Source organism: Nelusetta ayraudi, unplaced genomic scaffold (genome assembly GCF_046127955.1).
Source record: "Nelusetta ayraudi isolate G7.1 ecotype Tasmania unplaced genomic scaffold, CSIRO-AGI_Nayr_v1 ptg000011l, whole genome shotgun sequence".
NCBI lineage: Eukaryota > Metazoa > Chordata > Actinopteri > Tetraodontiformes > Monacanthidae > Nelusetta > Nelusetta ayraudi.
In genome coordinates, this window is record NW_027466061.1 from 20,765,863 (window position 1) to 20,785,548 (window position 19,686).

Sequence of the window (19,686 nt, forward strand, 5' to 3'; positions counted from 1 at the left end):
ATTTGCATTGCAGTAATACTATCGGTTTGCTTTTGAGTGGTATTTCTTTTACATAACAGTCTGGATTTACAAAAATAACTGTTTTGAGAAATAAGCAGCAAATGAAAGGATGTGATTGCCGAAATTGCATTTAACAGAAGCAAAAGAGGGCAGAGAACCTACATTTAGGGGCCGTGACTGAGGAGCCAACGTTCAGTGCGCGGGAGGAGGAAATGGAGGAAGAGGAGGAGGAAGAAGAACAGGCCCTGATTGGAAAGGAGGATTTGGCTCTGCGTGTGGATGGCACAAGTAGCCGTGAGCGCTTGATGGGGATCACGGCCCGAGTCGGGGGAACAACACGACCATGGTACTCAAAAAGTCTGAAGAGAAATGAGAAACAAGACATACGGCAAGGATCACAAAACATTAGCACACACAAAAAAGACAAGTGATTGAAATCAACACAAGCAGCTCCATCTCTCTCATTTTTTTTTTTATCATTCAAACAGCAAATCCTGCAAAGGATGTTTAGATGCTGGTTGTACATACTGAACAACACTGCAGCCATTCAATCAAATCCTGTTCCTCTGTGACTACAGTACACCAAAATTGGCAAAACAGCAATGATGACTCAAAGTTGAAGGATTGAATTTTTCAAGGATATTGCAAAGCAGAGAATGTAAAACAAACCAATGAAAATGTTAGAAAGAAGATACATTCTATTTTGCACGCCGGCGCAAATGACCTGCTGGGGGACTATCTGACATTCAGCTCTCATCTAACAGATAAAAGCATCATTAGAAAGGCCAACAGAGAGGGATATGATGCGAAATAAAACCCTCATGGATATGACATTTATTAGGTGAATGATAATGAAGGAACTGAGTCTGGGATGGAAATGGCTATTCTACACAAAACTCATCTTTGAGGAGATAATTGAACTTGGAGGCGAGAATGTCACACTGAGGAGCCAAGTATCAGGAGAAAAGGGACAAAAATTGTGAGATTGCGAGTGAAGAAATGTATTTTTTTTCCTTTTGACATACCTGCTGTAGAAATCGTCTCTGTAGTAGTCATAATCATACTCATACCCACTGAAGAGATGAAAGAGAATTTTGTTCAGTCCACAACTTTGTGATTCTGTTTGCCAAATACAACACTGCCTAAGCTTTTAACATAACTGCTCAGCCCAGATCCAAGATTATTACAGATTGCATAGGTATGTAAATTAGTGACTCAGCTGAACTATAAACGGTGTGTTCACCTAATAAAATCTTCCAATGTTGTGTACAATCTTCTTGGAAATGTATTAACATCCTGATATTGTTGTCTCAATGTGCCTGGCTGTGGTGCCTTTGGAAACAGTTACAATATTTCCACATGCAGATATAGAAACAGATGGTATTTTATATATATATATGTATATATGTATATATATATACATATGTATATATATATACATATATATATATATATATATATATACATATATATATATATATATATATATGTATATATATATACATATATATATATATGTATATATATATATATATATATATATATATATATATATATATATATATACATATACATATATATATATATGTGGGCATAGGTATGTATATATCTATTTTGTTCTCTTTTAACACAATAATTGTATATTGTTGCCAGTTGCCTCCTCTACTCCTCTCTCTCTATCCCTCTCATCACCCCCCCCAAATTTCCCCTCTCTACTTTCTTCTCACCCCCCTATCTATCCCTCCCTCAGTCCGGTCATGGCCAGAATGTCACCAAGAAGATTATAATAAAAACCACTCAAGAGGTAGCTCCTGAAACGACCCATGTGGCTCACACTCTCAAGATCTACCTCTGAGAATAAAATCTGTCAGCCATCATAGACATTCAGAGACACTTCTGCTTGTCATTATGGCCAGTCCGGACAAGAACAAAAAAAAATAAAAAATAGTGGAATTTTTAGTAGTATTCAGTTAATTATGTTCCTGTGGTTTACTTATTCGGAACTACACATGCACTAGTATAAGGTTAGTCTTGACATATTAGGGATTACCCTGATCGCCGGTATGAATTAACTGTTTGTGAGAGTATTAAATGTAAAACCAATTGTAGTCACGTGACGACTCTCAGCTTCCAGTGGAGAACTGAATTATCACATATAAGTACACAGGCTTGATAGAGACACACAATACAGCACAACAGGAAAATATGTGAGAAAAGTAATTGGAAACAAGGACATATCACACAGACCTGTAGAGAGATGAGAGCGGCCTTTTGGAACCCATCTTGGGCCTGTACGGTTTGGGCTCTCCTGCCATGTTGATATCTGAAAGCAGGAAGGAAACCTCAGCGTCATGATGCTGTTATAGCAGAGAATATGTTAGACATTAAAAGGTCCAGTATTGAGAAATGACCTTGGTGAAATATATTCAGTCTTAATTCAACTAATTTCAACATCACAGTTACCCTGATTTATCAGATTCGTGATTTATGTCTGTGAAGGTTCAAAGTCATCCAGATTATCTTAATGTAGAAGGGTTAAGTTGGGGCAACTGGACTTGTTCTTGTAATCTTGAAAACCTTTTTCCTTCTCATCTGAAAGGCTTCTGCAGTAGCTGAAACATAGGAAAGTTTCAGAACTGAAGAAGCCGGATTCATAATCATTACAAAAAATGAAAAAAAGACTAATATAACAGAAATCGGTTGAGACCAAATTTTGAAACTAAATTCAAATAATAAATTTAGTTTAAATAATAATAAATCTTCTTTAGAAAAGTATGAAAAAATATACATTTAAAAGCAGCATTTTAGACATTTTTTAACCTTAGCTTTTTTAATCCACTAAGGTTTGGTAGATTATATAGCCTTGCATCACAATTTAAAAAGTAAGGAATCCATAATAAAAAGAATGGGAAAATGCAGCCATTTAAAATATAATTTTGGTCAAGCTAAATATTATTTTTGTTTTATGGCAGTCGGCACAGTCGACAGGTGTAAACTAATGAAATGAAAAGAAAAGTCTAATGAGATTTTTCAAGCTCATAGAGATGAGGCTGCTGAGTGAAGAAAACTTGATTTATTTAGTTATTTCCTGTCGGTTGAATTAAGCCCTTAAAGATATCTTTAAAAACACACACACAGCCTTAAAATCCTTTAAGGCCCTAGAGTTAAAATTAGACATTTATTCTGCAAACAAAGGAATTCAGGAAAACTTTAGAGTTGTGTCCCTGATACTTTCCTCAAAAGAGGTAATCCTCCTTGAAATGGATTAGCAGATTTGAGTGACTCATCTGTATACACCACATGGCTCTTGTGGTGATTGACAGCCTCTCCTGCCTACCAGAAATCACAGCGCATTAAACGGCAGCTGGTATCTCCGCATTTAGTCTGCCTGCACAAACTCTGATCAATCAGCCTCAAGTGCTGCTCAAGGTTATATAACGAGAACACAAACAAATATCAAACAGCCCTCCTCCCATGTATAAGTGCGTGCACACACACACACAAACAGAGGAGAGATTCTTGTCTGATGGATGAGTCTCCCTCGACAGGCATCCTTTTTTGCAAGCGGCACCGATGAGGCACTCGCCTTGCACCGGCGGCATCGTGGGGATCATGCGGCAGCAAATGTCATGACATGCACCAAAGTCATGTCATTTTTTTTTCTTTCACTTCCCTTGCGAGTACAAAGAATAATGAAACCATTGATTTGCACGGTGCCCACGGATTAAATAATGCAAATCATCTCAGACATGAGACCTTCATCTCAGACATGACACCTCCCTTCAGTTATTAATTTGTCTTCATCATATTCTGCCCCTGCTATATCTACAGATTGAGCTTCACCTTGGTCTTACAGCAGTGTGCAATACAGATGGCCTGAGCTAAATATCGTTACTGGCTTTATAATCAGTGGGCGTTGACTGGTTGAAGGTGAAAAAAAGTTATAAAATGAAAATTAGGGTTAATTTAGTCATCAGGTATTTAGACTAAGTTACATTTTGATATTTTTCAGATGCATTCGAAATTCTTTATTTGTTGAAGAATAATACAGCCACATTCTTTCCAGCACTGCCATATTTAATTGTTATCCAGGATATATTAAGACATCAATGTTGTTTCACTGAGGAAGTTAACAAATTAACACGAGTGAAATTAGAACGATGACGCTTGCCATTACAACATGACTTTTAGCGCTCATGTTTGAAACAGAAACACAAGGCAAAAGCAAGTCCTGGACTGGTATCAATCAAACCTTGGGTATCAGCTAATCAACAGACACTGCTTCTCATTATCCTGATTGCTCAAAACTCTTTTGTCTGCAAGATAGACATTTGGCAGTCCCTTCTTTTCTGTCCTGCTCCTCCTCATCGCCTCGCTCATCCTCTCTAATGAGATCCTCGGCTGTGGATGCACTGGTAGCACAGCACAGCTGGGCCATTATCATTAGGCCTCAGGAAGACGTGAGGAATGGTTTACACTCTAAAGAGTGCTCTCGTCCGGTGCCCCGCTGGGGTCATTAAAGAGACGGCGAAGCACTAGAAGGCACGCACAACAGCAAAACGTCGCCACTTCACAGCAACAACAACAACAGCAACGCGCCCTGCTACAGACACACGCCGAGCTGCTGATTCATTACGGTCATTATATTTATCATAGACCAAATTAAAAAAAAACAAAAAAAAAACAAAGCAAACACCCTATGTTGTGTATGTGTGACTGACCCATTTGTACATGAAGCCATTAAAGGGTTGGAACCAGAGGCAGAAAGGAATGGGTTGCTAAGCAATAACCAGTTAGCGGTTGATTGATACTGTACATTGAATCACACTGGTTGGGGCAAAACATACGTTATGTAAAGCCAACACAGGCATGAGGCAGACTGCAAGACTCCAAAAGAAGTCAGAAAGTGAGAAGCTACGGACCATCCACACACTCCACCGAGAGAGCAGGGTTTTCCTTCAGCAGCCAGTGTAACAGTTCCGCTGCTAGACTGGGAGGAGCAATGTGGCAATTTTTAAATCAAGACACTATAATCTGCATTTTAGATCAATTATATAGATCTTATCAATAAGCAATGACTTGAGATGTTGAAATGAAAATGATCCCATAAAGAGTGAATACAGTAACTTTCAGCCATTAACGGCTGCAGACTTCAACATTTCAGCATTAAGGTGGAAACTACAATAACTGTGGCATATTGTATAGCTTATTAGCAGTGTCTACATTGAAGATCTTGTTACTGCTTCTCAAATAAAATTCAAACAAAAAAACAACCGGGGGACACACTGGGCACTGAAAAAAATCTGTTTGCTTCTTCCCAATTACCAGCAGCTGCCAGTGACTGCACTGACCTACATCTGTTATGGCCACACTTACCCAATGCTACTGCTGGGAGTAAAAATTACACAAAATGGCTCCTATGCTAATGCTACAGGGCTATAGTCTTTTGCTGATTGTTGTTTGTTTGTTGTTGCTTGGCCAGATGGTAATTAATCGATGGAGATGAAAAGAACAATCAACTGAAGACCGTCAAAGAAACTAGTGTTTGTGTAAATTGGCAAACACTGTCAGGTTTAAATTGACTGTGAAGGGTCAAGAGGAAGGTTTTTACTGGGAAAGAGAAACCCATGTAATGAATGTCTCAGGCTTTTTCAGCAGGACGAAGCAATTTAAAAGTAGCAACAAATGACTATCCTACTTGCCCAACAGTCCAATGGAATCCATCTATTCCTTTAGCTCGAACATTATCCATTATCTTCTATCTATAATCACATCTAAACCCTTCTTAGCCAATCACATGTAGCTCTCAAATTTTAAAACTTTAAAACTCTGTGTAGTGAGTCCACCCATGCTGACCAATTCATCACCTCAAACACGCAGTCCTGCTTATCTTCATTCATGCCTTAAAGAAAGCCTTCCATCCCACAAAGTCTCCGTCCAAACCCTTAATCACCAACACCATTGTCTAGACTGCAAGGTCACCACTGCCTTATTCACACAATACACTTCGCCTCATACTTCAAACCCTCCCAGTCTCCTTTCATAGACAGTTCAGTTGGTTTATTAGAACAATTTTGTTTTTCTCATCATCGTCGTCATCATCACAATCAGGATTGTAGATGTCATGTTTAAATTTCACTGTAAATTATCATTCTGTCTCCTCTCTTTCAACTTTTATTCTAAGGTTTACATCTCCTGTCGAAATGGGTGGCTGCACTCTGTTCTGTTCTGTTTTGGATTTTTTTTGTGTGTGTTGTGTGTGTATTTGCCCCTCTGTAACCTCTTTGCAGTACCCAATCGGCAGTATGTAAAATTTCAACAAGAGGGGGAAACTACTGCTATGATATACATGCTCTTGTGTTCTTGTGTTCTTGTACTCTTGTACTCTTGTACTAAAACTTTCAGTTTTTTAGGGCCGTCACATCATCCAATATATTTCAATATCAATATCAATATCCATCCAATATCAAATATTTTCAAATGAATCTTGCCAGGACTCATTTGACCTGTGCCTCATCGCATTTTGCACTGCTTTATACCTTTACGGTGCGGTCTGTGGATAGGGTGCAATTTTTTTTGTCTGTGCTGATTTTTCTGCCACAAAAACTGCACAATCGCTCTGTGGATTTGGGCCTGAGCGTCTTAAAACAAACACATGTATATGTTACCTGATATGTAGGCTGTGCATTTGCTTGTACTTGAGTAAAACGTCTGACAGCGACGACGGCATTTGACATGCTCTATGGAGTCATCGCCCAAGTAAATTCAGAGGCATAACACTATTTTTACACCTTCCACTTCATTTCACACACTTCGAGGTCAAAGGGGGGCTTTCACTTCATCTCTGTACAAGATGAAAGCATCAATCTCTCACTTTCTAATTGGGCATCTCCTCTGGCGAGCAGTGCAAGTGCTCAGGAAGACTTTGATCCATTTTGACTGGATCCTGCAAGAACACAATCATCTTCATCTCAGGAGCCGCTGACACGGTTTTGGCTTCATTCATATTCAAACATTACCTGTGTGTGCAATGCTGTGTACAAGTGTGTGGCGGCGTCTGGTCCTCACCTGAACTGTTTGTCTCGGAGGAAGTTACGACACATACTAACAAAGGAAAAAGAAAAGCTAAAAATAATTGCAGTTGTCTGCCTGTTCAAGCCACACTGGGGCTGAACGATGATCTGATATCAATTTTCTCTTGAAAGTTTCATTAAATGCAAAACCCACATTACCAATGTTTCCAACGCCAATATACAGTATGTCACAGCCCTGTCAGTGAACTCCCAAGAAATGATGAAAGTCCACCCATGCATACATGCACCACATTGTTTTAGTAAATGTGTGCAAGAACAATTATTCCTGGATGCTTTGTGACATTACAAAGGATTTTTGTTAACAAACACCCAGTCAGGCGTTCAAATATTTCACACTCTGAGACTACCTCACAGATGCATTGTTTTAATCTTTTTCCAAACGTATGGAAGGAACAACAAAGCATCAGTTTCAGCTGCAAGGGTAGCACCAGGTGATTGCTGTAAACCAGGGGCTAATAATGCTGTTTTCTTTCACATTCTTCATTGTGAAAGTCTGGGTTGAAAGGTATAAATGGGACATATAATAACAATAATGTCAACAATAATGTTGTGGGAGAATTGTCGTGCAACATTTGTCTTGACCCATACTGTTATTTCCCTGGAACTAAATAGAAGACAGAATTTGAAGCCACCTATCAATGTTCACCCAGTGCTCCTTGCCCAGCGGAGAGACTAAGTGAGTGAGCACATACAGACAGGAGAAAGAAATGAGAGAATGCATTTATTTCTTGAGCTAATGACTGAATGTAATTTTTGGATCACTCCTGGCATTGAACAAACTCCATCTCAGGCCCTGAGAGCAGGCAAGTACTATTTGATTAAGAGCTCATCCAGGTACCTGTGTGAATACAAATGTGGGGCTGAGAGACATCCAGCGTGTTGGCTGTCACAGATTCAATCTAAAATGTGTTCTGGCTCTCTGTAAATCTGACAGTGGGTGGAGTTGGCCTGCGGGAAGCCGGATGGTGGTGGGGACACTTGAACAATCTCTGTTCTCTGCTCAGGGACAAAATAGAAAAAAAGATGTCTCACTTTTTATTTTTTTTATTTTGTTTTATTTATTTATCTTACACCTAAGCGTGTTTGAGTGAAAGACAGGTTGAGGAAGTAGACGCTGTGTACTTGTGTACTGTGTAGATCATATCATTTCAGCCCAGAATGCAGCTGCAGACAAAATATGATGCCAAATTGGCATTCCAAATTTAAATGTGGTGAATGTAATGATTGAAGAAAAATTGAAGGAAAAGCCAGGGCACCTCGAAGCACTTACATGTACTAATTAGAATTTTGACCTGACTCAAAAATGTATCTTATTAAGTCTAAAAAATTGCAATGTATTTTTTTGTCATTGGAAAAATGTGTTATTGCAACTGCTTGGCTACCACTTTTTGCAGTACTCACCTGATAACTGATTTGGACATTGAACTTTGTGAAGACATCCATATAAAAGAGACCAACATGATTTAATGGGGTAATTAAGTTACTTAAACCAGACAATTAGTTTGTGATTATATCATTAATAAGACAAAACCTCTGCCTGTAGACATATAATGGGGGCAGAGCTTAAGAAACAATTTATATCCTATTTTCTTTCTTTTTACATCTAAACTTGTGCAACACAATTGTCATATTTGCAATAAACTATGGATATAAGGTATTGTGTATAGATTATGTCAACCTTTGAGTGCGGGGTGCCTTCTGCTCTGTCAAGCATAACACTGATATGAAGGTGGAACGTTCTGTCTGATTCCAATCACGATAAGGAGCCCTGAGGCGTTTGGGGTTTTGGTTATGCTTGGAGGGTGACAAGTGGATTGATTGCAAAATAACCTGTCCTTCCTTAATGAATTCATTCCACTTTGCTCTTTTGCTCTCTTATGGAAAAATGTTACTTGGCAGCCCCAGAAGTCTGGCAGCCACTCCCCAAGCTCCTGAGTATGTACCCGTAATAAAGTTATTTTCATTAGACCTGCTGCGCTGCAGTCCATTAAGGAGAGCAAAATGTGTAATACGAAAAGTTTTGACTTGACTGTGAACCACATAGTGAACCGGCATTACATTACTTCTTAAACCAGTGGGATAATGCAAAACAGCTACACCTCCTCAATGCTGAATGTTTATTTTCTTTATTTTTTTTTTATCTATTTTTGCATAAGGAGAATATTTCCACTGCCCGAGGAAGAACTAATTTAGTCTTTCATCTTTTCTTAGCAATAAAAGGCCCTTTTCTGCTTTTTATGATTTGGCTTTTTTGTTGTTATGATGCAACTGTTTTGCATTTGGTGCAACACTTTCATACCTTCTAAGTCTTTTTAAGATGACTTCTGGGGAAACGTAAAAAAAGAAAAGAGTCATCTTTGGTAAAAAAAAAAAAAAATGTGTTTGAGGAAGCAGTGCAGTGGCCCAAGAAGATATTGCATCACCAAAACGTTTTAAATGCTGGAAATAACACACACACACACACACACACACACACACACACACACACACACACACACATATATATATATACATATATATACACACACACACACATAATATATATATATATGTATATATATATATATATATATATATATATATATATATATATATATATATATATATATATATGTGTGTATATATATATATATATATATATATATATACATATACACACACACATATATATATACACACATATATATAAATATACATATATATATGTGTATATATATAAATATACATATATATACATATATATATATATATATATATATATATATATATATATATATATATATATATATATATATATATATGTATACATATATATATATACATATATATATATATACATGGAAGGTCAGAATGTCAGTGTTCTTTTTTCCAAATCAACGAGTAGTTTATTTGATTACGCATTAATATGTAATTTAAATGGCAATAAAATTTAAGTGGTAATAGTTTTATCGTTAAGGTCCATTTTCTTCACTGCTTAGTCCGCACATTCGGGTCACAGGGGGGCTGGAGTCTATCCCAGCTGTGGGATTACACCCTGGACAAGTTACCAGTTTATCTCAGGACCAACACAGAGAAACACATTTCCCATTTTACACTTCAGTCAGGAGCTCATTAGTTATGGAAATTTCAGAGTCAGCAATTAGCCTGATGTCTTTGCACTGTGGGTTGGACACCAGAGTACAAAGAACATGACATGACTCCACGTAACAAGGCCCCAGGTTGGGATTGAACCTGCAACCTGCCTGCTGCGAGGCTCCAATGGTAACCACTGCAGCCTCCCAGCTGCAACAAATGTACAGAAGATTTAAAAAAAAAAGCTAAATCCAAAATGTATCTGCAGATCTAGTAAGCACGCCAATAAATCTCTGCGCCACCTGAAGCAACCAGAAGAGACTCACTTTTCTCAAAGGCACTTTTATCATCCAGTCTGAGCGTGACAACACTCACACAAAGATTTCTTGGACTGCAGCCACCAAGTGGATTTACATAATGTTAGAATGGCAAAAGCAAAAGCCTGATCAACTATTGTTATTTGGTTAACAATTACTGAAAGAACGCATGTAAATGACAAAAAAAAGAAGAAGATACATTTGTTTTTTTTTATCCGCAGTCTAGTTGCTCTGAGTGCTATTTCACAGTTCAAAATCAACAGCCAATTTACTTCTCTCTCTCGCAAGATGCAAATGCACAAGTTGACACAAAATAAATAAGGAATCAAGGACACAGATGTGGAGCCAGTGACGACGGAGCGGCTTTGTGCCACAGACTGCCACCAGTCCGTGTGTTCACAAGAACTTGCTAGGAAAATGACCACTCAAAGAGGACACGTCTCTGACGGAACACTCAATGTCAGGTGAGAAGTGACAATGAGAAACGCCAGAATCAAGCTGATGTCAAACCTGCCACCGGGAACAAATGCACGCTGCCAGTGAGTGACGCATACTCATACTCACATCTCTGGTTGCGACGCCTGCCTTTGTACATGGTGATGACGCGAAGGGGGAAACACAGGTGATAACTCTGCCGGAGCCGAGCTCACTTTGCAACCGCTCTCTCCCTCTGCCCAAAAATAGACAGAGTACCGGGTGTACTTCCAGCCCCAGCCTCACAGCCCAGCCACTCCAGACCATACCATTTGTCAAATTGTTCCAGGGGGAGCCCTCACTTCAAATTCTGCACTCTGCTCCGAGTGCAGGAAGTAAAAATGTTCCCCTTTATTTGTCTGAGCGTGCTCATAGATTAGGCAACAAGGCAGAATTAGGATGGTGAGAATGATTTCTGAGAATAAGAGTGTCCATTATATCCAGCACAGTTTGGAGGAAAAAAATGGAATGCAGGAAAAAAAAAAATCAAAGCAATTAAGCTCATGGAACTGCTTTAATAAGAAATGGAGAAAAAAATGCTTTAAAAATGCTGCACCAGGATTTTTTTTATTTCATCCTTCAATCTGGTGTAAATTAAATATGATTTATATTTCCTGTCAGTACTAAAACCTCCATTTGTATATTCAATTTAATAGAAATGGTTTTATCATTCATGCTGACCCCCTTTTACTGCTCATGACACTTTCCTTTTATGTGCTTTATATTCACTTGCTACTCAGCTTTTAATGCTTTTGCACTACATCCTATTTGGAGGTGAGAGTTTTATTATGCTTTAGGGTTTTATGCCATCGTCTAATTTGTGATAACTGTGCAACGCTTGCATGTTCAGTGTTTCTTCTGTTTAGCGCCTGAATGCAGTAATTTGGCTGCTAAGTGACAAAATGGAACACCACAAACCAAAGATGCTGCAATTGTGATATTCGCAGTTTACAGTCTACATCAGTTTTACAGTTTTACAAAGGTATTCTACCTCTAACAAACAAGTAATGAGATAATTGTAAAATACATGAAAAGTAGCCATTTCTTCATTAATATAAAACATACCATGAGATACTTTGATGATTTTTCAAAGTAATACATGAAATAAATCAACTAAACTAAACTACCTATTAAGGAAATTGCAACTGCAGAAGATATTTTGTTCTATGTTATTATTATTACTATGTTAATAGTCATAATCCTTATTTTTGCAAAAACTCATACATGTTTGGCTGAAATAGCTGACGAAGCAACAAACTGTCACCCTGCCTTCGCCCTAAGACAGCTGGGATAGGCTCCAGCAGACCCCCGTGACCCTGAATTGGAATAAGCGGGTATAGACGATGGATGGATGGATGGAGCAACAAACTGGGGTTCAGATGAGTACTAATAACTCGCAGTGTTCAACAAGTGCTAAGAGCTGCCGAGCAGAGAAATTAACAAAATGGAAAGACATGATGAGAAAAATACTGGGAAGCAAAAAAAAAAATGTATCTAAAGGTTAATATGTGATATGATTTTAATGGACTTTGACAGCAATGGGCCATGCAATCGTAGTCAGGTTCTTTATACTCATTATAGATATGATATTCTCAAAATGACGATGACTTGAGAAAACAAACATGAGCAAAACTTCAACGTTAATATATACAATAAAAAAATGTTAACTTCAGCGTATCCCCTACAAGAATCAACTCTAACGTACAGTTAAATACAGACATACTGGTGACTTCTGGTTGCCATGACAACCATATAATGAAATAACCCTATATTTGAAAAAAATGACGTAGACATGAATGTAACATAACTACAGTTTGCAGAAGAATATGCACGGCTCCTGTATTTGGCTCTTGTAAGTGAGCCAGTCGCAGACATAGAGGGGATGAACTGTCCATTTTGGCTAACCTACAGGAACGTTAAAAAAAAAAAAAAAAAGGTTTATTGCATGTATTGGTCTGTAGGAGCAAAAAGACACATGACTTCTGGAACGCCAGCACTTTGTGATGCCACAGTGGCCTCATCAACTCTACACCTCTCCCAGGTAGTGACATCACCGCCAGCCAGGTGTTCGATGTACTCTTTCAAGACTGCCTTGAAGACTTGCTCAAAAGACACTGAAGAGTGCAACAAAGCAGTTCAGGCAGAAAGCTGAAATCTGTTTCAAGCAGCAGCAGCAGCAGCTGTGGACTGAAGGCTGAAAAGTGTCTTTTCTTAGATAAACAATCAAGCAAAACCTCTATGCTGGAGTCTTCGATGAAAAACAAAGCTGTGGAAATGGGTTGAATATAGGACCTTAAATGGACCAAGGTGGAGGGCTACACGGTACAAGCCGGGCCTCACCCATTATGTTCTGCAGAAAAATCCTCCACAGTCCTGCAAATTCATTTAAAAGCTCACGGGGGGAACGTGCCATTCAGCATCTGCTGCATTTCGCCCATTCCTGTCATGATAGATTGAATTTAGGAAGAGGGAGGAGATCAGAGTGCCAAGAGGGGAGGTGAACGACGATTCCACAGCTGTTGCAGCGTTGGGTCCCTGTTCTACACGCAGCCTTTAATTGTAATGTCTAATCACTGCAACATGGGGATTGCAGCCGTCTCACACACACACCGTGACGCCTTAATAGTCCTTGTGCGTCTTTGTTGCCGATAACAAATAACAAGACAGTGAGAGCTTAATGGAAGGTAGGGGCAGGGTTTGATAGGTTTATCATTTCTCTGGGAATTAAATCCCTCCATCTGCGGTCTCCTTTAAATGCCTTCCGACAAATATTAATGGGAAACTATTGGATGACGTTTTCCTTTTCGAATGAAATGTTATTAAATGTGCAGGAAACGTTCAGGCATCATTTCTGGCATCAGTAGGAGTAGCAGTAGCACAATGCAGTCTGCACACCCATGATTTCCAGGGCACCCACCGCGACTGTGAAAACATTAAATTGCATCCATGAAAATGTCCCATTTGATAGGATGCGGCGAAAATATTTTCAGTGACTCCTCGAGATCCAGGCTAAACCTTTATGATTTGGACGCGATGAATTTTGCATGCTTGAAGATGAGATAAGTACACTGTACACTATTCTTCCAGCACCATCTAGTGTTCATTCAGGTAAAATCGGCGACTTGGAGAGCATAACTTTCCGATCCTATGTGCAATGGTCCTGGTGGATAAATCAATTAAAACAAACAAGAAAGCTTTACTTAAGTCCCTGCGCCTTTAGAAAAAATGACTTCACTTTTTAAAATACTTTTTTTTTTTTTTTTTTTCTTTTTTTTTTTTTTACGTTCTGCGACTGATCACCTGTTTGCCAAACAGGCTTTCTGGGGACAATGCTAACTGTTGAAAAGTTTCTTTACTACTCAGATTCAAACGGACCAGTTTGTTGATCAATTCTTTTCCTCAAAGTCACAAAGTGACGCGAGACTTCTGACCCATGTGATGCAGCACATAATGCAGTAGCTGTGCTTGTTGTCTGAGCTGGTCGACCAGATCCGACATTTGCTCTGACTAAACCCACTTTTTATCGACAGAACCACACACACAACCCAACCCTGAAAATAACTTAGTACATGGCAGATCACAGAGAACACATCAGTGCAGCACTGGACATCAGGAGTGCGGCGCTCTCTGAAAATGTTTGGTGCAGTATTCTTTTCAGCCACAGAGAGATGCTCTAAGACTACAGAGAGCAGCCACTCAGGGCCGGAGCAAAGCAGAGATGACCACACCAAGCTGTGACTGAGAAAAGAGAAGGGAAAAAAAACAAAGTAGCCAAACATCTGCATCCACTTGGGAGAGGAAATGTGCGTCCATGTGAAGGCCGACCACCGACGCCATTAAATGCTACGTGAATATGCACAGGCTGCTAACTCATTGATTAGACGCCCCCTCACGCAGAGATATTAAACTGGTTCTAGCAATAGCACGAGCCTTTATTAAATGAGTTATTGTTGGTCTGTTCAATCAGTTGCGTACAGCCTCCTGGTTTCCCAGGAGGGCCGAGCCTTACGCCACGCTCGTCATGTCTGATTTCACCCGCACTCCTGTCACGTGCTGTTCCTTGGCACAGCTGTCACTCATGTAGCCAGCCGCTATAAGTGATTTAATAAGAGAGGAAGGTCTTCAAGAAAATCTGAAAAATCCTATATTGCAGCGGCGGCCTCCTCTGGCAATAGGGTTCCAAGGTCTAATCAAATATATGAAAGTTCATGTTTAAAAGATAAGGTGCAGGGTTAAATATCACCCACAGGAACAGCAGAATAAATGAAGGACAGATTATTTCTAAAGCACAGGCAGCAGGGAAGGCCCCCACCAACACTTAGGGGGAATTTCAATTATACTGGCTACGCTGTGCGCTTGGGAGCAAAACGCAGTTATGTCACAGTCTCCATTTTGAATATGACTGCAGCTGTTTGGCGCTTTGTTTGGGACATGTTTGCCTGATGCGGCCGTCAGTCTCGAGAATAATGTCGCTGTAGCCCTGTCTGTAGTGACATCAATTGAGGTCTGTCTGTGTGAATAACAATGAGAGGGGGAGGGTCTATCTATTGGTGCAACAATTCAGACAAGAAGGGTCATGCAAATTTGCGTTAATGGAACGATGAACCCTATTTGTGGCAACAGAAGGGGAAAAAATAATAATATGCCCGGTGTGAAGACAAGCAGGCAGGAAAGGAGACAAGCGTCAGCCGGACTTCACTAAACCACGGCACTGCGCGATGCTTTAGTCAAAAATCCCCATCTATAATCAAATCATTTAGCGATAATGCTGCACTTTGGTTTATAGCTGGAGACCATCGTGAACCAAAGCTAATCTATCACTGCTTACCCTTTGCATGACACTGTTGGTGCTGGAACCAGTCCAAGTTTGTATATTATAGCCATTTTCAGATCTTTATTTTTCATCCTTGAAGGCGCAGCCTCGCGTGATTAATTGCCCTCTTATCTAATATAGAAAGTAGTCAAAGAGTTTGCAACCTCTTGCAAAAAAGTTCACTTTAGGCTTTCTGCTCAAACTGATGGTTTGTTGTTTCTTAAACATGTTTAAAGGGGACAAATAAGAGAGCTTTCACGAGGAGGGTTTACAGGTCAGAACAGCAAGGTCTCACCTGGGGAAGGCATTAGCAAGCTATTTCTGCCTATTGTGACTTCATAAAGGGATTAATTCCACCACTGTTATGCCACACACTTTGAGAAAAGTGGAGAAAAGTAAAATAAATAAAGAATGGACTTTACTTATTTCTGGGGAGTTCACTTTGAGGCTGCAGAGCACTGAGGAAGTGATTGGGAGTGTATGGGGCTTTCGTGATGAGTGATGTAGGCAATGCATTTACCACAGAGCTGACACACATAGGCACACAAGCTCACACACATCTAACCGTGCAATTGACCTAGATTGCAAAGGGAAGCCAGAGTTCTAAGAGATCATAAAGTAGACAGAAATTTCACAAAAAAAGGTCACCAAATGGGAATCAAACGGAGGACATTCTTGCCTCCATTAAAAATGAAAAGAAAGTCAAAGACAAAGAAAGGGCACCGCTATAAGGGAGACAACAGAATAAAATCAGAAACTCTTGTGAAATAGCCTCATCAATGCGTCATCATCATCATCATTATTATTGTTATTATAATATTATTTAGTAATGACATAGACAACATAGACAAATGAGTATCAGGAAAAAAGTTGCTGGATTGAATGCAATGTTTAAATTGCTTCCTGCGTGCTCTGCATTTTGAGTTCTTTCCAGTGGAGTTATTTACACGCTCATTTGGCGACGCATCGGCCTCCGCTCCCTCCTCATTTTAAGATTTGAAACGAGCCACCAGTTCGGTCAGATTATCTAAATCAGTTCGTCAGGATGAATACCCACGGAAATAGTGGGACTAATAGGAGGAAGGAGGAGGGAGCTGTGCAGGAAGCTGAGATTGATGTTACTGCAACATATACATAAATGAATAAACTGCTGAGCATGTCCAGGGTGTGTGACCATTTTCTCCAAATCTGCATTTACTCATTTTATGTCCCACTCTTCTTCTTTTGAACATCCAAAAGCTCTTGAAGCACAACAAGGAAGAGGGTGGAAGTACAGGTGTGAGCTGGCAGCACTCATGTTCATATTTTATGAGAGAGCAGGATTTTCTATGGCACGGAGGAGGCTTTGAAATGATCAATAAGTAATATAGAGGAGATTCACAGGGACTCAATGAATGTCCCTCAGGACTGGACTCTGACTGCGTCTCAGTCAGGCTGTCCATCCTTCTGTCTGAATACAACTTCTAGGAAATAGTTGATAGTTGCCGCCACCTCTCAAACACATTTACTTTTCTCATTTGTTTTTAATGTCTCCATGATAAAAATGTAGGTCTCAACTAACAACAAACTTCACTGAACATTCTTTTCATAAATGTCACGATCCAGATGGCAGCTTGAGGCAATATCGATTAAATACAAGTCTGATGGTTTACAGTTGGAAAGAATGAGCTTGGGGGTCTCAGGGTGACGACATCTGGATCCTCTCACATAATTTGATGGATTTGCTTTATTGAGTCTGTTGTATTGCTGGTATCGAATCATCTGTTATGATACTGTCCCTACTGTCTTTACTATTGTATATTAAATACACTGAATATGTCATGCTTTTACAACTACAAATATAATAATTGAAAAATTATAATGTGTGCACAGTAAAAAAGATTTGAAGTGTTTAATCAAGGATAAAAGTCAAGGTTTTTATGGAAAGGAATTGTGCTGAAGAAAGTACCACAGCTGATGTTACAGTGAGAATTATGATGTCGTTTTTTGATTTGCAAAGTAGTATTCTCTGCAAATTCCCCCAAGATATGTTGCAGCAATCAGTGGTGTTGCCTTTAATGTAGGAAAATATAGCACAACATTACCATTATTTTCCCTGACTGGTGGCCTAATTTCTCTGTTTGTTGTATTTCATTTTTTTTTTTTTTTTTGAAGCACTACTTTAGGTAAACCGCGTGAAGAGGTTCTAATCGGGAAAGATCTTGAAAGAACTTTAAGAGCTTGCAGCCTCATGTCTTCACCAGGTGCATCTACGTTTTGCACTAATTAACACTCATTTACACTCACTTTGTCTCTTTAGCAGACAAGTTGTAAGCAGAAAAGTGTGACATGACGCTGATGAGGACATTAAGATCTCATGAACACTGTTGCGCACAGTGACTACAATACTCAACATACATGCGTGGCCTTGTATGGATTTGATGCACTGCTCACTGGGCTGCCTACCTAGCGACTGTCCAGCGATGACTCTGCTGTTCTCTCCAGCCACGGCTGCTCTGGCGTTCCTCTCGCTGACGTACTGGACGAAGGCGTAGCCCTTGTGCACGGAGCATCCCACGATCTTCCCATATTTGGCAAAGATGGCCTCAATGTCGCCCTTGGTCACCACAGCGGTGTTGAGGTTGCCGATGAAGACGCGAGAGTTGAGGGAGCGCGGGTCATTCTTGTTGGTCACGTTGCTGGTCTGGTTCTTCCCTGTCATCCTAGTCCTGCAGCACTGCCTGCTGGGAGACATGAGGGACCCCCAGGTTAAACTGTGGAGGGTAAACACACAGGAAGACAAACACTGGAGGGAATGAAAGCTTGTTTTACAGAAATGTTAAAGAAAAAAAAAAAAAAAAAAAAAACATTCTCTGATCTTGTCTTATTTTTCATAATCCTTTGTTTTCATTTTCTAATTCACAAAGATAAAACATTCAGTTCTGAAATGTAGCTGGAAGAATAGAGTTAAGGACACCCACCCCCACCCCCATCCTTCAAAAAAGCCCTTCCAGCTAAAATGGTTTGCTGTCTTTTTTCAGTTTTATTCATTAGAATCAGAAACTATGTAAAACAGTAAGCTTATATTTCTAAGAATCCCTGATGATGCCTCCACTTACTTTCTTTTCTGACTACTCTGGTTAAACACGTGTCAGTACTAATACTAATGGAATTACCAAGCATTTTCTCCAGTAAAGTGAGAGGAAGGCTGAAGGCTTGAAGTTGCATTCTGGAAGGTTAGACGTGTGAAAATATATAGTATTTTCATGAAACATTACAAAACATTTCTCATTGCTGCTCACTTTTAGCCATCACATCTGATCATTACATCCAGCTTTTGCCTTCAACTATCCAGATTTTCACGAAAAAGGAATTTTGACACGCCTGTTACAAAATGAAAGATCATTTGACATTGTTGCGAGCAATGTTTTTTTCAGGTTTTGCAGGTGTTGATTAAACTAATCACCTCAAGAGCTGTGAGCTAAAAGAGTGCCCTCGTCGATCTAATCTCATTAGATCCCACTCTGGCTGTCTCTACCGCTGAGCAGCAACACAGCTCCAGTGCCCAACTAATCAAGAAACTGAGGGATGTGAGGTGCATTGAATGACTCCTTTAAGCTCAACATACAAAGCAAGGACATTACCACGCTGATTTAACCAGTGAGCGCGAAATGAGGGGAATTCTGAATCCTATAATTGAAACCCATCCTGAGCAGCTACAACAGCTGTGATCGGAGGAAGCGCTAGTTACGGTAATGAAATGAATGGTGTTTAGCTGGAGAGACGGCAGTCGCTGCTTGGGAAGAGGTAAACAAAAGAATGATGTGGAGGTGAGGCGGAGAAATGCGGCTCTATATTGCATATTTCTTTCACTTTATATTGCAACAATATCCCAAGGGAATATCGGGGGAAAAAAGAAGGTTGTGACACGGTGCTG

The 19,686-nt window shown here is 39.6% G+C and overlaps 1 protein-coding gene across 6 annotated transcripts in view; it reads right to left on the minus strand.

Annotated features, from left to right (window-relative positions):
* Positions 1 to 19,686, minus strand: part of LOC142885421 (RNA-binding Raly-like protein) — a 30,605-nt gene that overhangs the window by 3,000 nt on the left and 7,919 nt on the right. For 4 of the 6 annotated variants that reach the window (XR_012926288.1, XM_076021851.1, XM_076021847.1 and 1 more), the window contains exons 2-5: positions 18,216 to 18,493; positions 2,248 to 2,323; positions 1,026 to 1,073; positions 163 to 359 (exon numbers count right to left, since the gene is read on the minus strand). Coding sequence is in view for 5 of the 6 variants with exons in the window: in XM_076021851.1 (XP_075877966.1) it covers positions 163 to 359; positions 1,026 to 1,073; positions 2,248 to 2,323; positions 18,216 to 18,471 (577 nt within the window). In the remaining variant the exon portion in view is untranslated. The remainder of the gene's footprint in view (positions 1 to 162; positions 360 to 1,025; positions 1,074 to 2,247; positions 2,324 to 18,215; positions 18,494 to 19,686) is intronic. The other 2 variants (XM_076021849.1, XM_076021850.1) reach the window with 1 other exon arrangement.